The 19761-nt window shown below is 48.1% G+C and overlaps 1 protein-coding gene across 1 annotated transcript in view; it reads left to right on the top strand.

Moving 5' to 3' along the window:
• The window catches only part of CDS1 (CDP-diacylglycerol synthase 1), a 63076-nt gene extending 49078 nt beyond the window's left edge, over positions 1-13998 (top strand). The window contains exons 10-13 of the mRNA XM_056111273.1: positions 156-308; positions 3166-3285; positions 5425-5528; positions 13351-13998. Of these exons, the coding sequence (XP_055967248.1) occupies positions 156-308; positions 3166-3285; positions 5425-5528; positions 13351-13480 (507 nt within the window). The 3' untranslated portion in view covers positions 13481-13998. The remainder of the gene's footprint in view (positions 1-155; positions 309-3165; positions 3286-5424; positions 5529-13350) is intronic.
• Positions 13999-19761: the final 5763 nt, after the last annotated feature.

Here is a 19761-nt window from a genome sequence, read left to right as displayed (position 1 = left end):
ACTTCAAAACCTTTGGCTGGATCCGTTTGACCAATCTGACTTTGAAAACGCACAACAAAGTGTGACTGCAGAGATATTGTTTTATGCATGTGCATTCTGCACACGGAAGATCTGCGTTCCTCCCTTGTTTCACGAACTCCTGCTTTGTTATTCAGGCTGCCTACGTGTTGTCCAAATACCAGTACTTCGTCTGCCCAGTGGAATACCGAAGTGACGTCAACTCCTTCGTTACCGAGTGTGAACCCTCAGAGCTTTTCCAGCTTCAGGACTATTCCCTCCCTCCCTTGCTCAGGGCACTGCTGAGAAGGGTAAGATGAGCATGGTTAATCCAAAGCCAAAATTAAGCTTAATTTAAAAACATGATTAAGGTTTTTACAAGAAATTTAGTTCAGGGGGCTGGAGTGAGTTCAGGGGGCTGGAATTTTACATTTGTGCAGGAGTTATTAGCAATTTTGTTACCTAATGGTTTCAGTATAGATGACAATTCATCTTGTGCTGTTTTGAAGACATTTTTAAATAATACCTTTGGATTTTTACAGCTAAGTTTAGCATGTAACTTGTAGGGCATTTGCCTTGCATGTGGCCGACCCAGGTTCGATTCCCGGCATACTCTATGGTCTCTGAGTACCACCAGGAGTAATTCCTGAGTGTAGAGCCAGGAGTAGCCCCTGTGCATCTCCAGGTGTGACTCAAAAAGCAAAAAAAAAAAAAAAATCAAGAAATTGAGTTCAGCAGAATGTTCAACTTTGTGATATAGATATCGTCTCATCAGTAATATCTTGTGACTATAAAATGAATTTTACACTTGTGTACCAGTTATTAGCAATTTCACTGCCTAATGGCTTCAGTATAGATGATAATTCATCTTGTGCTTGTTTTGGAGACATTTTTAAATAATACCTTTGGATTTTTAGAGCGAAGTTCAGCATGTAACTGGTACGAATGATCTCGATGTAAAACTGAATTAAAATTCACCGTCTCAGGGAACGTTGCTCCTCAGGAGGCCTTCACTAGATAGAAGCTGCTGCTTCTAAAAATCAGCCTGTCTTGCCAAAGCCCACTTTCAGCAAGTAACGGCAAGTGGCTCCTCGCACTCAGGAATGCTGACCAGTAGGGCCCCCCGGGGAGCTGGCCACTCGGCTTGATTGCTTCCACTGGAGAACCGGTACTTGAGTATGTGGGTATTTGGAAAATTTTCTTTGTAACCAAAATCTCTGATTTTTTTTTTTTTTTTGGAGAGGCATGTAAGCCAGCAAATTATTTTCCTCTTAAGTGCTCCAGACACGGAACCTGCTATAAAATCCCTTGATGTTGCCTGTCTCTGGTTGAGTGTGGTTCCAGAGATTGGTGTTCTCCGTGGTTCTTACGCCACACCCGGTGTGTGTGCTGTCTCAGTTTCAGCCTCCCACAAGTGGGGCAGGAACTAAGGATTTTAAAAGCAGTTTGCCTGCTAAAAATTTAAGCACACCCTTTATTTTTGGCCTGAGAACTCGGGGGTTTTCTTGGAGTGGGGTTGGGTAGCCCTCCACCTCCTCTCCTGCCCCTCCCCGAGCCCCAGGTACTTCCAGAAGCTCCAGCAGCCACACCCACATCCCCTGCCCTGTCAACTCACTGCCCAGTTAAATGCTCTGGAGTGGCATGCAGCCAGCTGGCCGGGCAGCACCCCCAAACTCTGCAGTACTGACACCCCAGGAGGCACCAGATTGGATGGGAAAGTAACATAGAAACCAACTAAGTTCACTGAATCAAAACATCAACACAGAAGGCTCAACTAGCAACAACGGCTTAGAAAACCCTCATACAAGGACATAATGTCCCCATGGTGAGAGAGAGCAGTTTACACAAAGTTTCTTTTACCAGACTATTTTTTTTTGGAATTTGATTAGCCATTTAGTTGTAACAAGCCATCTAAACTAAATTATTGTGGGACTTCTAAGGCTTGGAAGGTGGTTGGGAAAATGAAGACAGTGGTGGAGGGAAGTCCACACGGGTGATGGGATTGGTGTTGGAATGTTGAATGCCTGTAACATATGCGGCTTGAACAACTTTGTAAACCAACTTAAATAAATTAGGGGGGAAATAAAAATAAAGCAGATTGCAGAATTTTCCCCCAGCGTTTATGCTCTCCATAGTATACCTATCACTAGCAGTAGTGTAAGTCACTGTGCCTCCATTAAAATGGGGTAGAAACCAAAAAGTTTTCATTTGAATTTAAAAATCATACTATATTTTTTACAGCATGCTCTTTCTGGTAGTCCCGTCATAAGCAATTGACTTCCACGTGTCTCCACAGTCGTTTCTTTCCTTGTTTGTTTGTTTTGAGGCCACACCCAGCAGTGCTCAGGGCTTACTCCCAACTTTGCACTCAGGAGTTACTCCTGTCTATGCCCAAGAAACCATGGAACCCTGGTTGGCCACGTGCAGGGTTGGGGCTGGAGTGATAGTACAGTGGGTAGGGCTTTTCTTGTATGCAAAAGACCTGGGTTCGATCCCTGGCATCCCATATGGTCTCCAGAGCACCTCCAGGAGTGATTTGAGTACAGAGCCAGGAGTAAGCCCTGAGCACTGCCGGTGTGTGTGTGTGTGTGTGTGAGAGAGAGAGACAGAGACAGAGATGGAGACAGAGACAGAGAGGGTGGGGGAGGGAAAGGAGAACACCATAGGAAATGGCTCAGAGGGCCGCAGGGACAACCCCAGCAGTCCCTAGCACTGTTGTGTGTGGACCAAAGAACAGAAACAGATTAAGGAAAAAAGATCAATCTTTTCCTCATTCCATCATAGTCGAAATGAAATACCACAGAAAATTAGAATAGGTAATTATAAAAATAAAGTACCTCTGGCTAAAAAAAAAGGCAAATTCGGTGTGATAAAAGAATCAGTTGATGCTTGGTAAGCCTGTGACACAGAAGTTGTTAGATAAAGTAGGAAGAAGCTCGTGGAGCTCTCAGCGAGAGCTGAGGACGCCCGCCGCCACAGGTCGGCTTCCAGGGCAACGGGACAGTGCCCGCCCGTGAGAGGGTGGCAGTGAGGTGACGTTTCCTCCATCAGCCTTCAGGGTTGTGGAATCTGCACAGCTGTGTCCTGCGCTCTGGCTGATGCTGGCCTGGGACCCAGGGGACTCTCCCATCCTGTCGCTCACTGCGGCCTCCCCTCCTCTCTCCTCAGGACACCGTGAGCCTCTACCCCTTCCAGATCCACAGCATCGCGCTCTCCACTTTCGCCTCTTTGATCGGCCCGTTTGGCGGCTTCTTTGCCAGTGGATTCAAAAGAGCTTTCAAGATCAAGGTGCGTGTCCCGGGCTCTGCCGGTGCCCCCGGCGCTCTGGGCAGGGGCCGTCTGTAGAGTTGTGACTAGTTCCCTGCTGCTCACAGACACTGAGTTCCCAGGCGAGAACTCTTAGAGCCCCTTCTTTCAGCTTCCCAGTTGCTCCCTGCCTATTGCCGTCATTGCCTTTTTTTTTTTAGGGGTTCCGGCATGCCATTAAGCGTCATGTCAGCCTTTCTTGGTTAGATTGGCACGTGTCACTTCATTTGGGCATAAACGTAGGATCTGGGCCCGGCAAGTGCTCGCTCTGGAATCTGTCCCAGTGTCTGGCTGTGCCGTTGCCCCACGTGGGTGTGTGGGAAGCCTTTGCTGTGCAGCTGCCCGTCATGCTCCAAGAGGGCTCGGCAGCTGCTCCCGTGCGGGCCAGCCCGGCGGTGACGAGCCCGGCCGCAGCTCTGCCCCCTAGACAGTGCTGCCCAGTGGGCACAGCTCGGCCTTATTGACAGGAGCAGGTCACAGGCGTGGGGCCCTTTCAGCCTGGGGGGCCACTTTTGCTGATCCTTCTTTCAGACACTTCACGGGATCCCCGTGTCATCCCATTATTCATCAGTTTGCTTGAGCGAGCCCAGTAACATCTTCATTTTGAGAGTTGTTGTTACTGCGTTTATATTGAATACGTCACAGGGAGCTTACCAGGCTTTGCCGCGTGGGTGAGATCCTCTCGGTAGCTTGCCGGGCTCTCCAAGAGGGGCAGAGGAATCGAACCCGGCTCGGCCGGGCTGGCTGTGTGCAAGGCAAACGCTCTACCGCTGTGCTATTGTTCCAGCCGTGTTTGAATTAGGATCTTCGAAACGGCCACTCCGTCTTCCCTCAGCGTCCGGTCTTGCCAGGGCTTCCCGGGGTGGGCGGTCGTCCCGTCAGGAGCTAGACGGCAGCTCCCAAGGCAGGTGGTTGCAGGGGCCTGGCTGAGAAGCAGGGAGGCAGGTCAGGGAGGAAGTCCCTGTGAGCACGGAGGGATGGAGAACTCGGCAGAGGAGGGCAAGATATGGGCCAGATCTCGGGAGGTGATAAAGGGCCTGGGGGGGGGGGGGAAGGGTGGCGCTTGCATCACGGAAGCACCTGGCGCCCTGCTGATGTTTAGGCCACGCACAAGGATCGCTAAAATGTTTTCCCACTTCTCAAGCTCCCCCGCCTCAGAGAGGACTAAGGCCCAACTCCAGGGACCCCCGCCTGCCTGTCCGCAGTCCAGGGCGTGGGGGCCACTCAGGGATGGGCAGGAGTAAGTGTGGCGGCACAGGCTGCCAAGGACCTTTCCACTAATTTTTTTCAGGGGGGAAATATTTTGTTGAAAACGGCATTTTATTTAATTATCTCCAACCGAAGGTGTCTTGCTGAAGGGTGAAGGCGTTTCCCATGCTTGAAACTAAGGCGTCGCTGCTATTTTGTTCGAGAAGGTTCTGGGCTGCCTGAGGAATCCAGAAGGGCGGTTAGAGATTTCCCTTCCCAGCACCCAGATGTGTGAGCACTGTCGGCACGAGCCCACATGCACAGGCCCGATGCCCCTTCATTTCACTGGGCCTGTGAGTGGACTCGCATCCCAAATGAGCTATTTTGGTTTCTTTTCTGCTCTAAGATTTAGAAGAGGAAATATTGCTTGTTTCTGAATAAGAACTCTTATGACCAACGTGATTTTTATTTTACGGACAAAAATCGGTATTTTCCCACATTAAAATATCATTTCTTGGGTGATCGATTGTTGTATGACTGAAACTCAAACAGGAAAGCTTTGTAACTGTATCTCATGGTGATTAAAAAATAATTTAAAAAATTTAAAAAAAAAAAACATCATTTCTGATGAACCAGAGGTGTAGGCCGTAAGATTAAATTCTTGACATAATCAAGTGCTTGGCTTAACTAGTATTTCATGGGTGTTGTTTCAAAGCTGCTAGGTTCAACTTAGGGCTCATCGTAATTCAGATACACATTTGAAAAATGGGATCTTGACCTGTAGTTCATGTTCTGACGAACTTGTTTTTACTGGGAAAATCTGGCAGTATTTTTCTTAGACTTCATAAAGCCAAGGAGACATTTACACTGGCACGAATTTTATAGCAGGTGATTTTTTAAAACTTTTGTTAATATGTTTATCTGTTTCTTCAGGATTTTGCAAACACCATCCCTGGACATGGCGGAATAATGGACAGATTTGATTGTCAGTATTTGATGGCAACATTTGTGCATGTCTACATCACAAGTTTTATAAGGTACTCTTATTTTTTAAAAACTGTTTTTATCACGTTCTCTTTTCCATACTCATTCGTTTAAAAGAGTTCACTGTTTATGGTGAGTGGTTATCAATCTGTAATAATCTTGCCCTTGAGTAATAATCTTGTAATAATCTTGTGAGACTGTAATTATTTTATAGGAATTTGAGCAGTTCCAGTAAAAAAGCATCAGTATGTGTGCTGGGTCTTTGAGGGCTGAATTCAAGATTCCCCTGATGAAAATTGTACCAAATTTGTGTCATCTGGAGATTTATTTTCTCCACTCTGAGCATTGGGGTGATAACGAGTACTAAAAGATAATAATTTGTTCCAGGAGACTTACCAATGCAATATTGCTCGAGTGCCTGTTATTAATATCAGAGACTGTCCTAAGCATAGATTGGGCAGAGTCCGTCCCCTCAAGACATACTTTCTTATTGGTGACTTGGAAGGCGAAGGGACCAAAAACAGACAGTGCAATAAATTTCGCGTGGCTGGTTAGTGCTGTGTAGACAGTAAGAGTAGGCCAGAGACGGGGGTTGTGTGGGAGATGGGTGGGAGGCTTGGGGCGAGTCGATGGTGGTACTGTTACACAGATGATTCTTATTAAGAAACCTTGACATTCTGGATCTCACTTCAAGTACCAGCTTGTGTACAAAGACTAACCACGTCATCCACATCTTAATTTGCCTCCCCACAATCTCAGTGGTGTCTGAATCATTGAAAACATGTACTTTATTTAGTGTGTAATTAATATTTATAGATCCCTAAGTGCACACTTCAAACCTTTGTCCATAGTGGTATAAAAGTTTTCATCCTTCCTTTACTTTTTCTTGGACAGTCTTATTGGGAGTCTGTTTCATTGATTTATACAAAGAATCCAGTTATGGCTTGTTAATTATATGCTTGTTTTATGTTTCATTAATAGTCATTCTTATCTCTAGTTCCTTAAGCTTCCTTTAGGTTTAGTTTTCTGTTATTCTTTCGGTTACTTAAAATGACACTCAGATTATGGAAGTTTCAGCCTTGTCTACACAGGATGGTGAATTTCTTCTTCTTTTTTTTTTTTAATTTTTATTTATTTATTTATTTACAGTTGTAGATTTACAATTTTTTTTGTGCTTGGGTTTCAATTATACAATGATCAGATACCCATCCCTCCACCAGTGCCCGTTTTTCACCACCATGGATAATATCCCTCCCACCCCCATCCCCCCCTCCCCCCCGCCTCTGTGGCAGGACAATCCCCTGTGTTCTCTCTCTCCGTTTGGGTGTTGTGGTCTGCAAAAGAGGCATTGAGTGGCAAACATGTTCAGTCCATAGTCTACTTTCGACATGCATCTCCCCTCCTGGGAGGATCCTCCAAACATCCTTTATTTGGTGCTCCCTTCTCTATCTGAACTGCCCTTTCCTCTAGGATACCCAGCTGGCCTCTAAGTTATGGAGTAATCCTCCTGGTGCGGATCTCAGCTTGAATTTCTTCTTAAGCACTGCCTTACCCAAATGCTCCACGTTAAATTTATTTTCATGATTCAATTGCAAATATTTTCTGGTTTCCAGCTTACTATGTTCTCTGACATGTGGATTATTTAGAAGCATACTGAGGGGCTAGAGTGATCGTGCAGCAGGGAACACGCTTCCAACTTGGGTTCAAACCCCAGCGCCCCATCTGGTCCCCTGAGCACTGACAGGAGTAAGCCCTACGAGCAGTTGGGTGTGACCCACAAACCAAAAAAAGAAACACAGAAATAGAATAGTTGTATTGATCATAATTAGTTCTAAAACAAATCGAGATTTTCTCATTGCTTTTCCTGAGATTTGGGGGGGGGAGGGGCGGGGTCTGAATTCCACTATAAAAAGAAACTGCTTTTTAATATTTTAGTATTGAATATTTGTTAAGTATTGCTTTAATGTCCCAACATGTTGTCTATTCTGATACATGTTCCATGCAATGGCTGTGCAGTCTGCAGTGTTGGGAGGGTGGGTAGCATTGTGCATGTCAGTTGGGTGACGCTTGATGAGATTTTCTGTGCTGAGTTGTTGGTTTCTTTTTTTCTCTCTGCCCATTCTGTCAGTTATAAAGGGAACTGTGTCAGAATTTTCCAGTGTTAGCAAATTTACCTATTATATTTTCAGTCTTTGCTCTTTTTGCTCTGTTTTTGCTCTATGTATTTTGAACTTGTATCAGGAATATGCGTATTTAGGGTTGTCTTGTCTTCATGTTGGATTGATCCCTTGGTCATTGTTTTATACTGTCCTTTTTTATGACTTGCTTATGCCTATTTTGTTGACTATTAGCAATAAAAATACCTTGCAAACACAGCTTTATTTTGGCCTGTTTTTACATGGTATTTTTCTGTCTACCTTTTAATCTTTAGCACTCCTTTATTCATATACTTAAAGTGTGTTTCTCCTTTTTTCTACTAAGAAGCATACCTCTGGAGCTTGCAATGAACTCAGTTAAGGGGCTGGAAAGATAGTATAGTGGTTAGGGATCTTTCTTTGCATGCAGCTTACGTAGGCTTGATCTCTCACACACACATGTTCCCTGAACACTGCATAGAGGAGCCTCAGTACCACCAGGAGTGATCCTGGACAGATCTGGGAGTAAGCCCCGAGCATGGCTGCCTTCCACCCTCACCTCCTTCTCAAAACAGAGAAAATGCCAACAATAGACAGAAATCAGTTGACAATCTTTGTCTATTTCATTGGAATATGTAATCATTTGCATATGATTTGTTTTCTGATGTATTTAGTAGTGGTTGAGCCTTTAGAATTCTTTGCTTTCAGGAGACGACAGCTCTCAGGCATCAATTCAGTCCTTTTTAACAGTCTGTTTCTGTCTTCATCTTACTAGATGTCATACCGTGAGCCATGTTGAAACCAAATACTTAGTACTCAGGTGTTCCGAGAGAGTGCCCGGGTGCAGCTATTAGCTGGGAACACCCGCTGACATAATTTTGCAAATTAGCTGAACTTGCAAAAATAACCTTCCTTGTCTCTGTGGGTCTCTGCTCTGATTCTACGTTATGAAGCTACTAAATCTTCTGAAGAGACGTAAGACAAACAGGGCTTTAACTGTGAGAGGCATATGGCCACCTCTTTTTTGGCTGACGAGTTAAGTCATTTGTATGAAGGTGCAGCTAATCTAACTATGTTTTAGTTTCTTAAAGATTTCAGGATAGGTTCAAGATGACATAGTTTCCACGTATGTATGTATGTGTATCCCGACCAAATCACTTAGAAGAAACATACCTCAAAATACTAATGGTCACTTAAGACAAACCCAAAGCCAACATCATACTCAGTGGTAGACGGTGAAAGCTTTCCTCTTAAAGATCCAGTGTTGGAAGTCCTACCCAGAGGAACTAAATAAGAAAATTATATAGAAGGTGTCCGAATAGGAAAGGAACGGGTGAAATTACCAGCATTTGCAGATGATGGGCTCAGAAAGTCCCAAAGATCCTAGTAAAACGCAACTAGAAGTACTAGACCTAGATAAAAGAGTGAGGAGCATAGAGAGATACATTGTAACGAAACTGTCAAAAGCTAAAGAATGAGAAACAAGGAGAGCGGGGCTACAGAGACGCAGGGAGTTAAGGCGCTGGCCTAGGCAGAACCCGCAGTGCCCTGTGTTGCCCCTGAGTGCCAGCAGAGGGCACTCCCGAGCACGACCAGGAAGAAGCCCTCGGCATCACCAGGTGACCACACCCCACCCTGATGGTGGACAGAGGGGCTGAGTAGGTTTCCTGGGAGACAGTCTTTTCCAGAGGGAGCCAAGCCGGTACATCAGAAGACGCACGGGGGGTGGGGGGTGGGGGGGAGACAGAGACACAGAGAGAGAGAGAATGTACAGGGGTCAGGGTGTTTGCCTCGCGGGTGGCTTTGCCCTGTTCAATTCCCAGCAGCTCATCCAACCTCCAGGTGCCGCCAGGAGAGACCCCCGAGTGCCGTGCCAGGAGCAAGCCCTCAGCACTGCTGGGTCTGGCACAAATACAAAGAAAAAAAAAAAAGAAAAAGATCCCCAACATCACTGATCATCAGGGAAATGCCAATCAGAACCCCATACCGTCCATGTGTATTTGTCATAAAGAAAACAATTGTTTCAAACGTCTGGACAAGGTGGTGGAGAAAAGTGGCCCCTCATGCCCTGCTGGTGGGAATGGAAATTGGTGTAGTCAGTGTGGAGAACGGGGTGGAGGTAGGGGACCGGGGGGTGTTGGGGCACGGCTCCCGCCAGAAAAGTGAAAAACAGAACTACCAGTATGGTCCAGCGACTTCAGTGTACACCGAATTAGAGGAGAATAATAACAGGAGTTCAAAAAAGATTGCGTGCACTGATCGCAATGTTATTTCTTATTGCCAAGGTACGGAGAGAACCTCTGTCTCTGCTGGCGGGTGACCAAGGTGTGAAGGTGTGGAGCGTGTTACGTACTCAGAGACGGGCGCTCGGCCACACAGGCTCAAGGGACAGGCTTTGTTTCAAAGTTAAATATTTTTATTTAGGGGCTGGAGTGATAGCACAACGGGTAGGGTGTTTTACCTTGCATGCAGCTGACCCGGGTTCGATTCCCAGCATCCCATATGGTCCCCCGGGCAGCGCCAGGAGTAATTCCTGAGTGCAGAGCCAGGAGGAGCCCCTGTGCATTGCCGCGTGTGACCCAAAAAGCAAAATAATAACAACAACAACAACAACAACAATAATAATAATAATAGCACTGTAGCACTGTCCTCCCGTTGGCCATAGATTTGCTCGAGCGGGCCCAGTAACGTCTCCATTTTGAGATAATGTGTGATAGCACTGCGGTAGGGCGTTTGCCTTGTGCGGCAGCCAGCTCAGCAGAGCCGGGTTCGATTCCTCCGCCCCTCTCAGAGAGCCCGGCAAGTTACCGAGAGTATCTCGCCCGCACGGCAGAGCCTGGCAAGCTACCCGTGACGTATTCAATATGCCAAACACAGTAATAATAATAATAATAATTTAGGAAATATAAAAGAAGAAAAACACCCCCCCCAAAGTAAAAGAAAGGAATTACCAGCCAGGATGTGGGGGTTCCCCAAAGGGAGGCGAGTGAGGAGAAAGGAGCCATGAGCCAGGGCCTCTTGGCCCATGAGCCCTCGCCCAGGGGGGAGGCACGTTTCAGCACCCTAGAGTTCTGTCTGCACCCTTCTCCAGAGATTTTATTTTTTAAGTTTGCCTTTGTGGATTTTGCTGATCTCTCTAATTCTCCTAGTCACAAAGAAGCAGACTCCTCTTCCTATCACAGTGCCCCGCAGAAATTGCACCAGAGAATATGTGGACGTTGCGATGTGAATACGGTTCACTCTCAAGTTTGTCAGAATAAGTAAAGTCATTCCTGATCAGGTTTCAGCCACCGGGTTTCCCACACCCACCCGCCCCTTCCCCTGGGCGCGTGTTCCTCCACCCCTGCCCCCGTGTCAGCTCAAAACCTTCCAGAGCTAAGTGGGTGGTGATGCAGTGAGCGGGAAGTCATGCCAGCACTGTAATCACCCGCCGGCCACAGGCGAGGAGGGGAAGGAAGGGTTTGGGGGGGGGGGTCCTTTGGGTCCCCTAAAGGATGCTCAGGGCCGGGCAGGAGCTGAGCCAGAGGGACCAGCTTGAGGAGAGGCCCCTCTGGCTATCGAGGCGTGTCTCGGGGAGAGTTGGAATCTGGCAACTCATCACCTCCAGGAGGACAGGAGGCCCCTCCCCACCTCTCCCCTGCAGCTGATCCACTGCCCATGGCCTGGGGGCCACACATGGTGCCTGGGGGTTTGCTCCAGGTCATGCTTGGGCCGCAACAGATCCACATTTACCGAGTTTCCTCCTGGAGTTTGTCTCTGAACAAGAGGCCCCTTTTGTGTCCTGGGTGGGGTCCTTTCAGGCGTGGGACCCTCTCTGATTGTTCCTACTCCCCAGGGCTTTGGCTTCGTGGTCTGAAACTGCTTGGAAGCTATATTTGCAGTTTCATACTCTCTTCTTGATGCGTTCCAGTCTGCCAAGAGCGTTGCTACTTTCCTTACCGGATCACTTTTGTGTCCTTCCCAATCTCGGGGCCGTTCTTTCTCCCCACCTCTGCCTCAGGCTGAGAGAGAGTCTTCTGAGCACCTCTGGCGCATAGGTCCGCTCCCAGGAAACTGCCTGGGTCATTCCCGAGGCCTGGGCTGGTGCATGATTGTCTTCTCTGCTCTGCGCTTGTCAGCGCAGACTAGTTCTCCTTTCCTTGGCATGGGACATTAAAGTGAGCTTTCCTCTCGTGAGGGGCCGTCAAAACATCCCAGACCACTGCTCATAGACATGCTGGGAGGCATGGACAGCCATGGTAGCGGTTGGTGGCCGTGACACCCCCCATCACTGCTGCACAGACCACCCAGGCCAAAGCCCAACGGGGAAATCCTGGCCTTAACAAAACAGAAGGGCTGTGTCCATACTGTCTCAGAGGTACGGGGGAGAACAGAGACCGTGCACGGGGCGTGCCACATTGCTCCATAACATCTCAGGCCACGAGGGCTTAAATGTGAGGGCCAGAGCAACCGCGCGGCGGATTGAGTGACTACCTCACACACAGCTGACCCGGGTCCCTTCCCATCTGGTCCCTGGAGCACAGCTGGGAGTGATCCCTGAGGCAGAGCCAGGAGTAAGCTCAGAGCACCGCAGGGTGAAGCCCAGTGCCTCCCACCCCCTAAAAAAAGAAAGAAAATGAGAATCAATCACAAACAGAAAAGGGAAAGAACACTTGGAAATTAACAACAAAAGGGACTTTACTGAGTCAGGAGAAGAATATTTGAGAATAATTGAATGCCAAAATATGAAAATATCAGTTTGATCGTTTTATTTGCAGCCTCTGATAAATTTTGAATAATAATTTTTTTGGCCCTTTGGGTCATACCTGGCGATGCATAGGGGTTACTCCTGGCTCTGCACTCAGGAATCACTCCTGGTGGTAATCGGGACCATATGGGATGCCGGGAATTGAACGTGGGTCGGCCGCATGCAAGGCAAACGCCCTACCTGGTGTGCTATTGCTCCAGAGAATACTTCTTATTTAAAAAAATTATAAAATCAGAATAGCCAAAATTATGATTGCATCTAGTTATTGAAGTTAAAAAGGTAAAGGTAAAGGCCCTCCCGTTGATCGTCGATTTGCTCGAGCGGGCCCAGTAACGTCTCCATTGGAGACTTTGTTGTTACTGTGTCTGGCATATCGAATACTCTCGGTAGCTTGCCGGGCTCTCCGAGAGGGGCAGAGGAATCGAACTCGGGTCGGCCATATTGGCTGCTTGTAAGGCGAACACCCTACCCGCTGTGCTATCGCTCACTAAATTCTCTACATGTAATATAATATATTGAATATATATATATATAGCACTGCACTGTAGCAGTGTCCTCCCATTGTTCATTGATTTGCTCGAGCAGGCACCAATGACGTCTCACAACAAATTGTGAGATTTGTTATTACTGTTTTTGGCATATGGAATACGCCACGGGGAGCTTGCCAGGCTCTGCCCTGCGGGCGGGATACTCTCAGTAGCTTGCCGGGCTCTTCGAGAGGGGCAGAGGAATCGAACCTGGGTCGGCTGCATACAAGGCAAACGCCCTACCCGCTGTGCTATCGCTCCAGCCCAATTGAATATATACAGCATACATATATATAAACAAATATTCTTAAATAGCAGGCTAATTCAAATCAAGTGAGCTTTCGCCAAGACAGCTTTGAACCTGTTAAGTTTGCTTCTTGTCACTAAATGCACGTTTATTTAAGCTGTGACCCTGTCCTTCCGTCCCCGCGTAGTATGAACTCTGTCTTTTCTGCTTTGTCCGCAGGGGTCCGAATCCCAGCAGAGTGCTCCAGCAGTTGCTGGTGCTCCAGCCGGAGCAGCAGTTAAACATCTACAAAACCCTGAAGACGCACCTCATCGAGAAAGGAATCCTGCAGCCCGCCTTGAAGGTGTAGCTGTACCCCGGGAGGGGAAGGACCAACAATAATGAATTCTACGGAAAAGCACTGAGATTTTATAATTGTACAGGAAAAAAAAAGGGTTGAAAATGCAATAGATTGAAGTTTTACAGACACGAATGTTTCTTCTCTGAAATTACTGTGAATCTTTAACAAACGCTTACTTGATCTAAGTTATGAAATAAGTCGCAGACGGCCGGCAGAATATCCTGTCCTTTTTCTAAAGTGTGTTTTCTGGCGTGGACTTCCTTCCCCTTCCACGCTGGCTTTCGTAACTTTGCAAGACTCGTGTTTCAGGAGTCAAACACGATCGAATGAGTGAAACGAGGATGTCTTAAGATTGCACCCGGCAGTGTGTCCTTTGCACAAATATTTACTTTTGCACTTGGAGCTGCTCTGAATTGTAGCAAAATATTTTATGTAAGGCACAATAGGAAGTGAGTGCTCTCCCGTACTTCCTCTTCTTTCCGTCTGAAGTACTTGCTGAAGGACTGAGTTGGATTTGAAAAAGAAAAGATTTGTCTACTTTAAAAAAAAAAAAGCAGTCATTTGCCAGGAGAAAAATTTCCACCTTCTGGTTGGTTCAAAATTCAGGCAAGAGGGGCAAAGAGCAGAAACAAACTTATTTAGATGATTTGGAGAAAGTCCGACTTTGCAGAAACACTTTTCAAGAGAGTTCTGCTATGCAAGAATACAGTGTATTTGGGGTTTAGGGTTTGTTTTGGTTTTGGGGGCCACACCCAGCCATGCTCAGGGGTTCCTCCTGGCTCTGCACTGAGAAATTACTCCTGGCGGGGCTCAGGTGACCATATGTGGCACCGGCACCGGGACGGAGCCTGGGTCGGCCGCGTGCAAGGCCAGCGCCCTCCCTCCCTGCTGTCCTATCTCTCCAGCCCCCTCCCAACCCCACTGAAACTCTCAAGTAGCTCAGGACACGGCCTCAAGCAGAGGCACAGGGCTCAGGCCTTGACTCAGGCACATCTCTGGGTTTTGAGATTCCCCGTGAACTTCTTTCCCTGAGTTCTGGAGCCTCAAGCATGTTGGATAGACAGAGGAGTGAGCTGGGGGGTGGCCGGAGCAGAGCTGGGGAGACCTTGGCCAGGAGAGAGTGGACGCTTCCTCCTGGCACATGTGTAACCCAGCGGGCACTGCCTGGAAGAAGGAAGAACTGTGTGGATGCTGGACCCCAGACTCAGCTGGGGGTAGTGATGGGTCTTTGTCCTGGAAATATCACATCATGTCACGGAATCTGAGGCCGTCTGCTGGTTTGGGGTTTTTTGGGGTTTTTTTTTTTTTTTTTGGTTCCAAGAACGAAAATCAAGCAGAAGTCATTTCCACCAAGGACCGAAGCACACACATGCCAGCCCTTCCCTCTGGTGGAATGAACTCTGCGAGTTCCAGTAAGTGCCAGTAAGGGGTGCCCAGTGTGATCAGGGGTGAGCCTCCGTGCCGTCTGCACCCGAAAGCCAGAGTCAGCACCGCCCCTTCCACAGCTCCTGCCATGCCCGGCTCACTGTCTAGAGACAGAAGCAGATCTCTATTATTATTATTATTATTATTTTTGCTTTTGGGGTCACACCCAGCAATGCACAGGGGGTTATTCCTGGCTCTGCACTCAGGAATTACCCCTGGCGGTGCTCAGGGGACCATTTGGGATGCTGGGAATTGAACCCGGGTCGGCCGCGTGCAAGGCAAACGCCTTACCTGCTGTGCTACCGCTCCAGCCCCAGAAGCAGAGCTCTTTTAAAGAAGGTTTTGTCAAGGAATGTCCAGTGTCAGTGAGAAGCAGGTCCCAGGGCTCTACTGCATCTGTTCTTGAGTGGTACAAGCGGTGCCAGGTGAGAGCCGGGCTCAGGGAAGGCTTCAGCGCAGACTCCAAAGTTCAATGTCTCGAACCGGAAAACACCCACATCTCCTCAGGACCCCCGGCCACGTCCTGTCCGCGTTATCGCACTCGAGTCTGTGAAAACCTCCATGTGGCCCTGGAAAAGTTACTGTCGGAGGAAGCCGCCACTTGGAACCTGGGGCTGTTCATTTCCAACATTACCCATTGAGGTTTGCCTCCTTCAGAGCTCCAAGTGTTGGCTGTGAAAACGCTTAGCACGCCAAAGTTGGAAAAGCGAAATTCAAGTTTTGTGATTGGAACTTAGCTGAGCGCTGAAGTGGTCCGCACAGGAACTCCTGGGCTGTGACGACCCCCTCCACGCGTTTTATTCTCTCTGAAGTAACGGATGCGGCATGGCAGTCCCAGATTTAAAAAGAGCACTCCTCAGTACAGCTATTCTGCAATCACTTATTATAATAAAAATTTGAAGCTAGAATAATTTATGGGGCGGGGGGAGGGCGGTCACAGCAATAGTTTTCCTCAGACTTTTAGATAAAGTTGGGTGGACATGAATCTGTCTGTAAAACTCCAAATTCTTCATTTTAACAGAACTCAAGATGGACCTTTTTAGTGTACTTTTATAGCACATAATATTAAAATAGAGTCTATTTTAGCAAAAGATTGCATAACAACATAACTTTGATCTTTTTTTTTTTTATATTTGCAATGAGGACTTCAGCTTTTGCCCGGGGGGGCAGAGACATGAAAGACTTGGAGCTTCTTTCACAGTGAAGGCTCGGAAGGTTCCAGACCTGCTGTTTGTGCGGGGGCTCTAGCATCACTCAGAGCTGGAGTGAGGGTGCGGGTGTGTGCTCACGCTCGTTTGCAGTTAACCGTCTGAGAAGATCCCCCTCCCTCTCCCCATATCACCCCACACTTCTGTGTTTTCTTTTGTACCTTGGTTTGGACCGAGGTGGTTGTCACCTTGTTCAATGAAAGTAAGTAGAGACCGTGTATATATTCTGTTATGTGGGCGCCAGATCGCGACTGACCTGTGTCAGTCAACTCTCTGAATCTTCCACCGAAACTGAGACGGGGGAAATAAAAATGGAAAGATATCACCTCTTGACTGTTGTGCCATTTTTCTCACTCGAGAAGAAGTGATCACTCGGCGAGTGTTTGCAGAAGGATGGCGGGCCTGTGTTTGTACACGCGTGTGTATGTGTGTGCGTGCTGGCATTGCCAGCACCTACACTGATACCTTCGGGGCTGTGATAAATCAGTTCTGATAGGGGCTTGGAGTGATAGGGCATTTGCCTTGCATGTGGCCTACCTGGGTTCGATTCCCAGCACCCAGTCTTGTTCCCTGAGCCTGCCAGGAGTGATCCCTGAGCACCGCCAAGTGTGACCCAAAGGCACATAAATTAGTTCTGGTAATGACTTGTCAAGAAGAGAGTCCCCTGGTCCTTCTCTCGGAAGAGAGCATAGAACAACTCTCCATCGCCAGGCCGCCAACCCCATGCCAGGCTGTTTTATTTGGGGCACCCCAGAGGGGGTCAGATGAGACCCCTCCCTGCTCCAAGGGACCCAGCCCCGGCAGCCCAAAACCTCCAGAACCCAACTGCCACCACGCTCACAGCCACTCTCCACACGCTCGGGCCAAGCCTCACCCATGAGTGAATCCGCAGAAAGCCCAGGTGTGCGGGACTTGGTGACTGAAAACTCTGGGTTCAATGGAACTGGGAATGGGTGAGCTCCCCCTATTATCACCCCACATTTTCGGCAGCTCAGTCACACTGCAAGCCGGTGCCAGACAGTCTCATCTATGACCACGATCCAGAGACTCATTGTCCACTTGGAAGAGAGCATAATACGACGACAACTGCATAGCCAGGCTGCCGGACCCTGCACCAGGCTGTTTCATTCGGGGCACCCCGGACGGGGGTGGGTGACGCCCCTCCCTGCCCCAAGGGACCCAGCCCCAGAAGCCGAAAACCTCCAGAACTCAACCGTCACCATGATCATGGTCGCTGTCCACGCGCTCAGGCTGAGCCTCACTGACAAGTAAACCTATTCCTGGCCATCTCATACCTCACACCACTCATGCTCCAAGAGTAGCCCACCACATTTGATGGGGTTTAAAGTAGGAGACAGCCAATCTTAGAGGAAAATATATTTTTATGTATATGTATACACACACATATAGAAGCACACAAGGCTCAACCTTTAATATATTAATGATCTCTTATAGAAGGGCTTAATGACCTCTGGGTGAAATACAACAGTCTTCACACTCCTCTAAGGAAAAAATTTTGGAGCATTTTCAGCGGTTTACTTAAACAAAATTACTTCAGTTCTGCTTTGGGACAGGGATTGGGGTTTGGGATGGAAACATCTGAAACATGGTGGTGAGAAGGTATAATGGTGGTGGGATTGGTGTTCAAATGTTAAATGTATTACTTTATAAAAATATAAAATTAAAAAAAAAAGTCCCCACTCCCCCCTGCTTTTTCTGATTTGGTTCCACACTGGGCCATACTCAGGGCTTCCTCCTGGCTCTGTGCTCAGGGATCACTTCTGGAGGGGCTCAGGGGACCATATGGGGTGCTGGGAATCAAGTCCGATCAGCAACATGCCAGGCCAGCGCCTTGCCCTCATGCCTCTCCATGCCCGCTTGTTGATTGCTTTTTGATTGCCTTCGGTGCCTGACGCCTCACTCCGGGCCTGCGTCCCAGGGCTTTAAGCTTCCAAGCCGATGACTGGCTGGGGCATGAAGGTTGTGGGCGCACACGATCCCACTCGTCTTTCTTGCACAGACAGGTTTCCCTGGGCAAGGCTCAATCCTTAAGTCCTGGTTTCTAAGGTTCTAGAGACCTCGACAGCCCCTGCGGCCATGCATAGTTAAGACATTGAAAACCAGGAGCGAAGTCACACGAGAACTCTTAGGTTGCACAGATGGGTCACCACTGGGTGACACGGTACAAGATGGAGGCTGATAATGGTGACAGCCAATGCGCAGAGCAAGGGGGATGTGTGTGCCCTGGCACTGCCTGGCAGAGGTGCTGGCCTCCTCTCTTCGCTTGCTCCATGCCTGACGGCCAGGAAGGCATCATCTCCGAGTCACAGTTATGTGTTGGCTCCAAATACAAAGCAAGCTCTGGGGGCCGAAGCGACAGCACAGCAGGGAGGGTGTTTGCTTTGCACGTGGCTGACCCAAGTTTGAGTCCCGGCATCCCATATGGTCCCCCGAGCACCGCCAGGAGTAATTCCTGAGTGTAGAGCCAGGCGTAACCCCTGAGCATTGCCAGGTGTGACCCAAAAAGAAAGAAAAAAAAAAATACAAGTTCTGTGCAATGGAACTCAAACCAGAAACCTCTGCTCCTTCTATTCCCATTTCATCCTTTCCCTGGACAGAGGGGAGAAGGTGTTTTAATTTCCACAGGGCATCACGTCATTCTGTTTACTGCATATGGGGTAGGGGCAGAGTTTTGAGGATGGTAAAGTGAGTTTCCCAGAGAAGCCCGGGGCCTTGGCTGATGGGAACAAGCAGTCTGAGGACATGGCTGGCAAGATCAGAGCCTCACTCCCGAGCTGAATCCCCGAGACCTGCTGGCAGGGGGACGTGAATTTGGGAGTTAAGCTCTCCCAGACCTCCCACTGTTATCCAACCTGAGAGGACTGCATGCAGCCGGTTTAGATTCAAGAACGTGCAATGTCCAACTGCAGACAGGACCTAGGTGAATGGTCAACGTGGAGAACGTTTGCCAACATTCGCAAAAAGCCTAATTGGATCATTTTCACTCAATCCCTGGCTTTATTTCTTATGAGTTCAACTTATTATTATTATTATTATTATTATTATTTGCTTTGTTTCGTTTTGTGCCCAGCTGGTGATAGGCATTGGTGACTCCAGAATCTGCACTCAGGAATCACTCCTGGTTTGATCCCTGGCATCCAATATGGTCCTCAGGCACTGCCAAGAGTATTTCCTCATCCCAGAGCTAGGAATAAACCCTATAGATTGCTGTGTGTGGCCCAAAATATACCGAATAAATTTACTTCTCTTTCCACACTTGAGTGTTTCGCTTCTTCGCTTGGTATTGTTTCAGGGACACACTCGGCATTTTCATTATCTTTTATTTGTAATTTTTAAATTCCGGGCCGGAGTGATGGCATACTGGTTAGAGCGTTTGCCTTGCACACGGCCGACCTGGGTTCAATTCCTCCGCCCCTCTCGGAGAGCCCGGCAAGCCACCAAGAGTGTTCCACCCACACGGCAAAGCCTGGCAAGCTCCCCGTGATGTATCCGATATGCCAAACACAGTAAAAACAAGTCTCAGAATGGAGATGTTACTGGTGCCCGCTCGAGAAAATCAATGAACAATGGGAGGACAGTGCTACAGTGGTCAAAAACTCATGAAGGAAAAAGTAGCGGGGGTTTACTTCATCCGGG

This window comes from Sorex fumeus, unplaced genomic scaffold, assembly GCF_029834395.1.
Source record: "Sorex fumeus unplaced genomic scaffold, SorFum_2.1 ptg000013l, whole genome shotgun sequence".
In the NCBI taxonomy this organism is placed as follows: domain Eukaryota; kingdom Metazoa; phylum Chordata; class Mammalia; order Eulipotyphla; family Soricidae; genus Sorex; species Sorex fumeus.
Note: the sequence above shows the minus strand (reverse complement) of the source record. Positions and strands in the feature narration are given on the sequence as shown.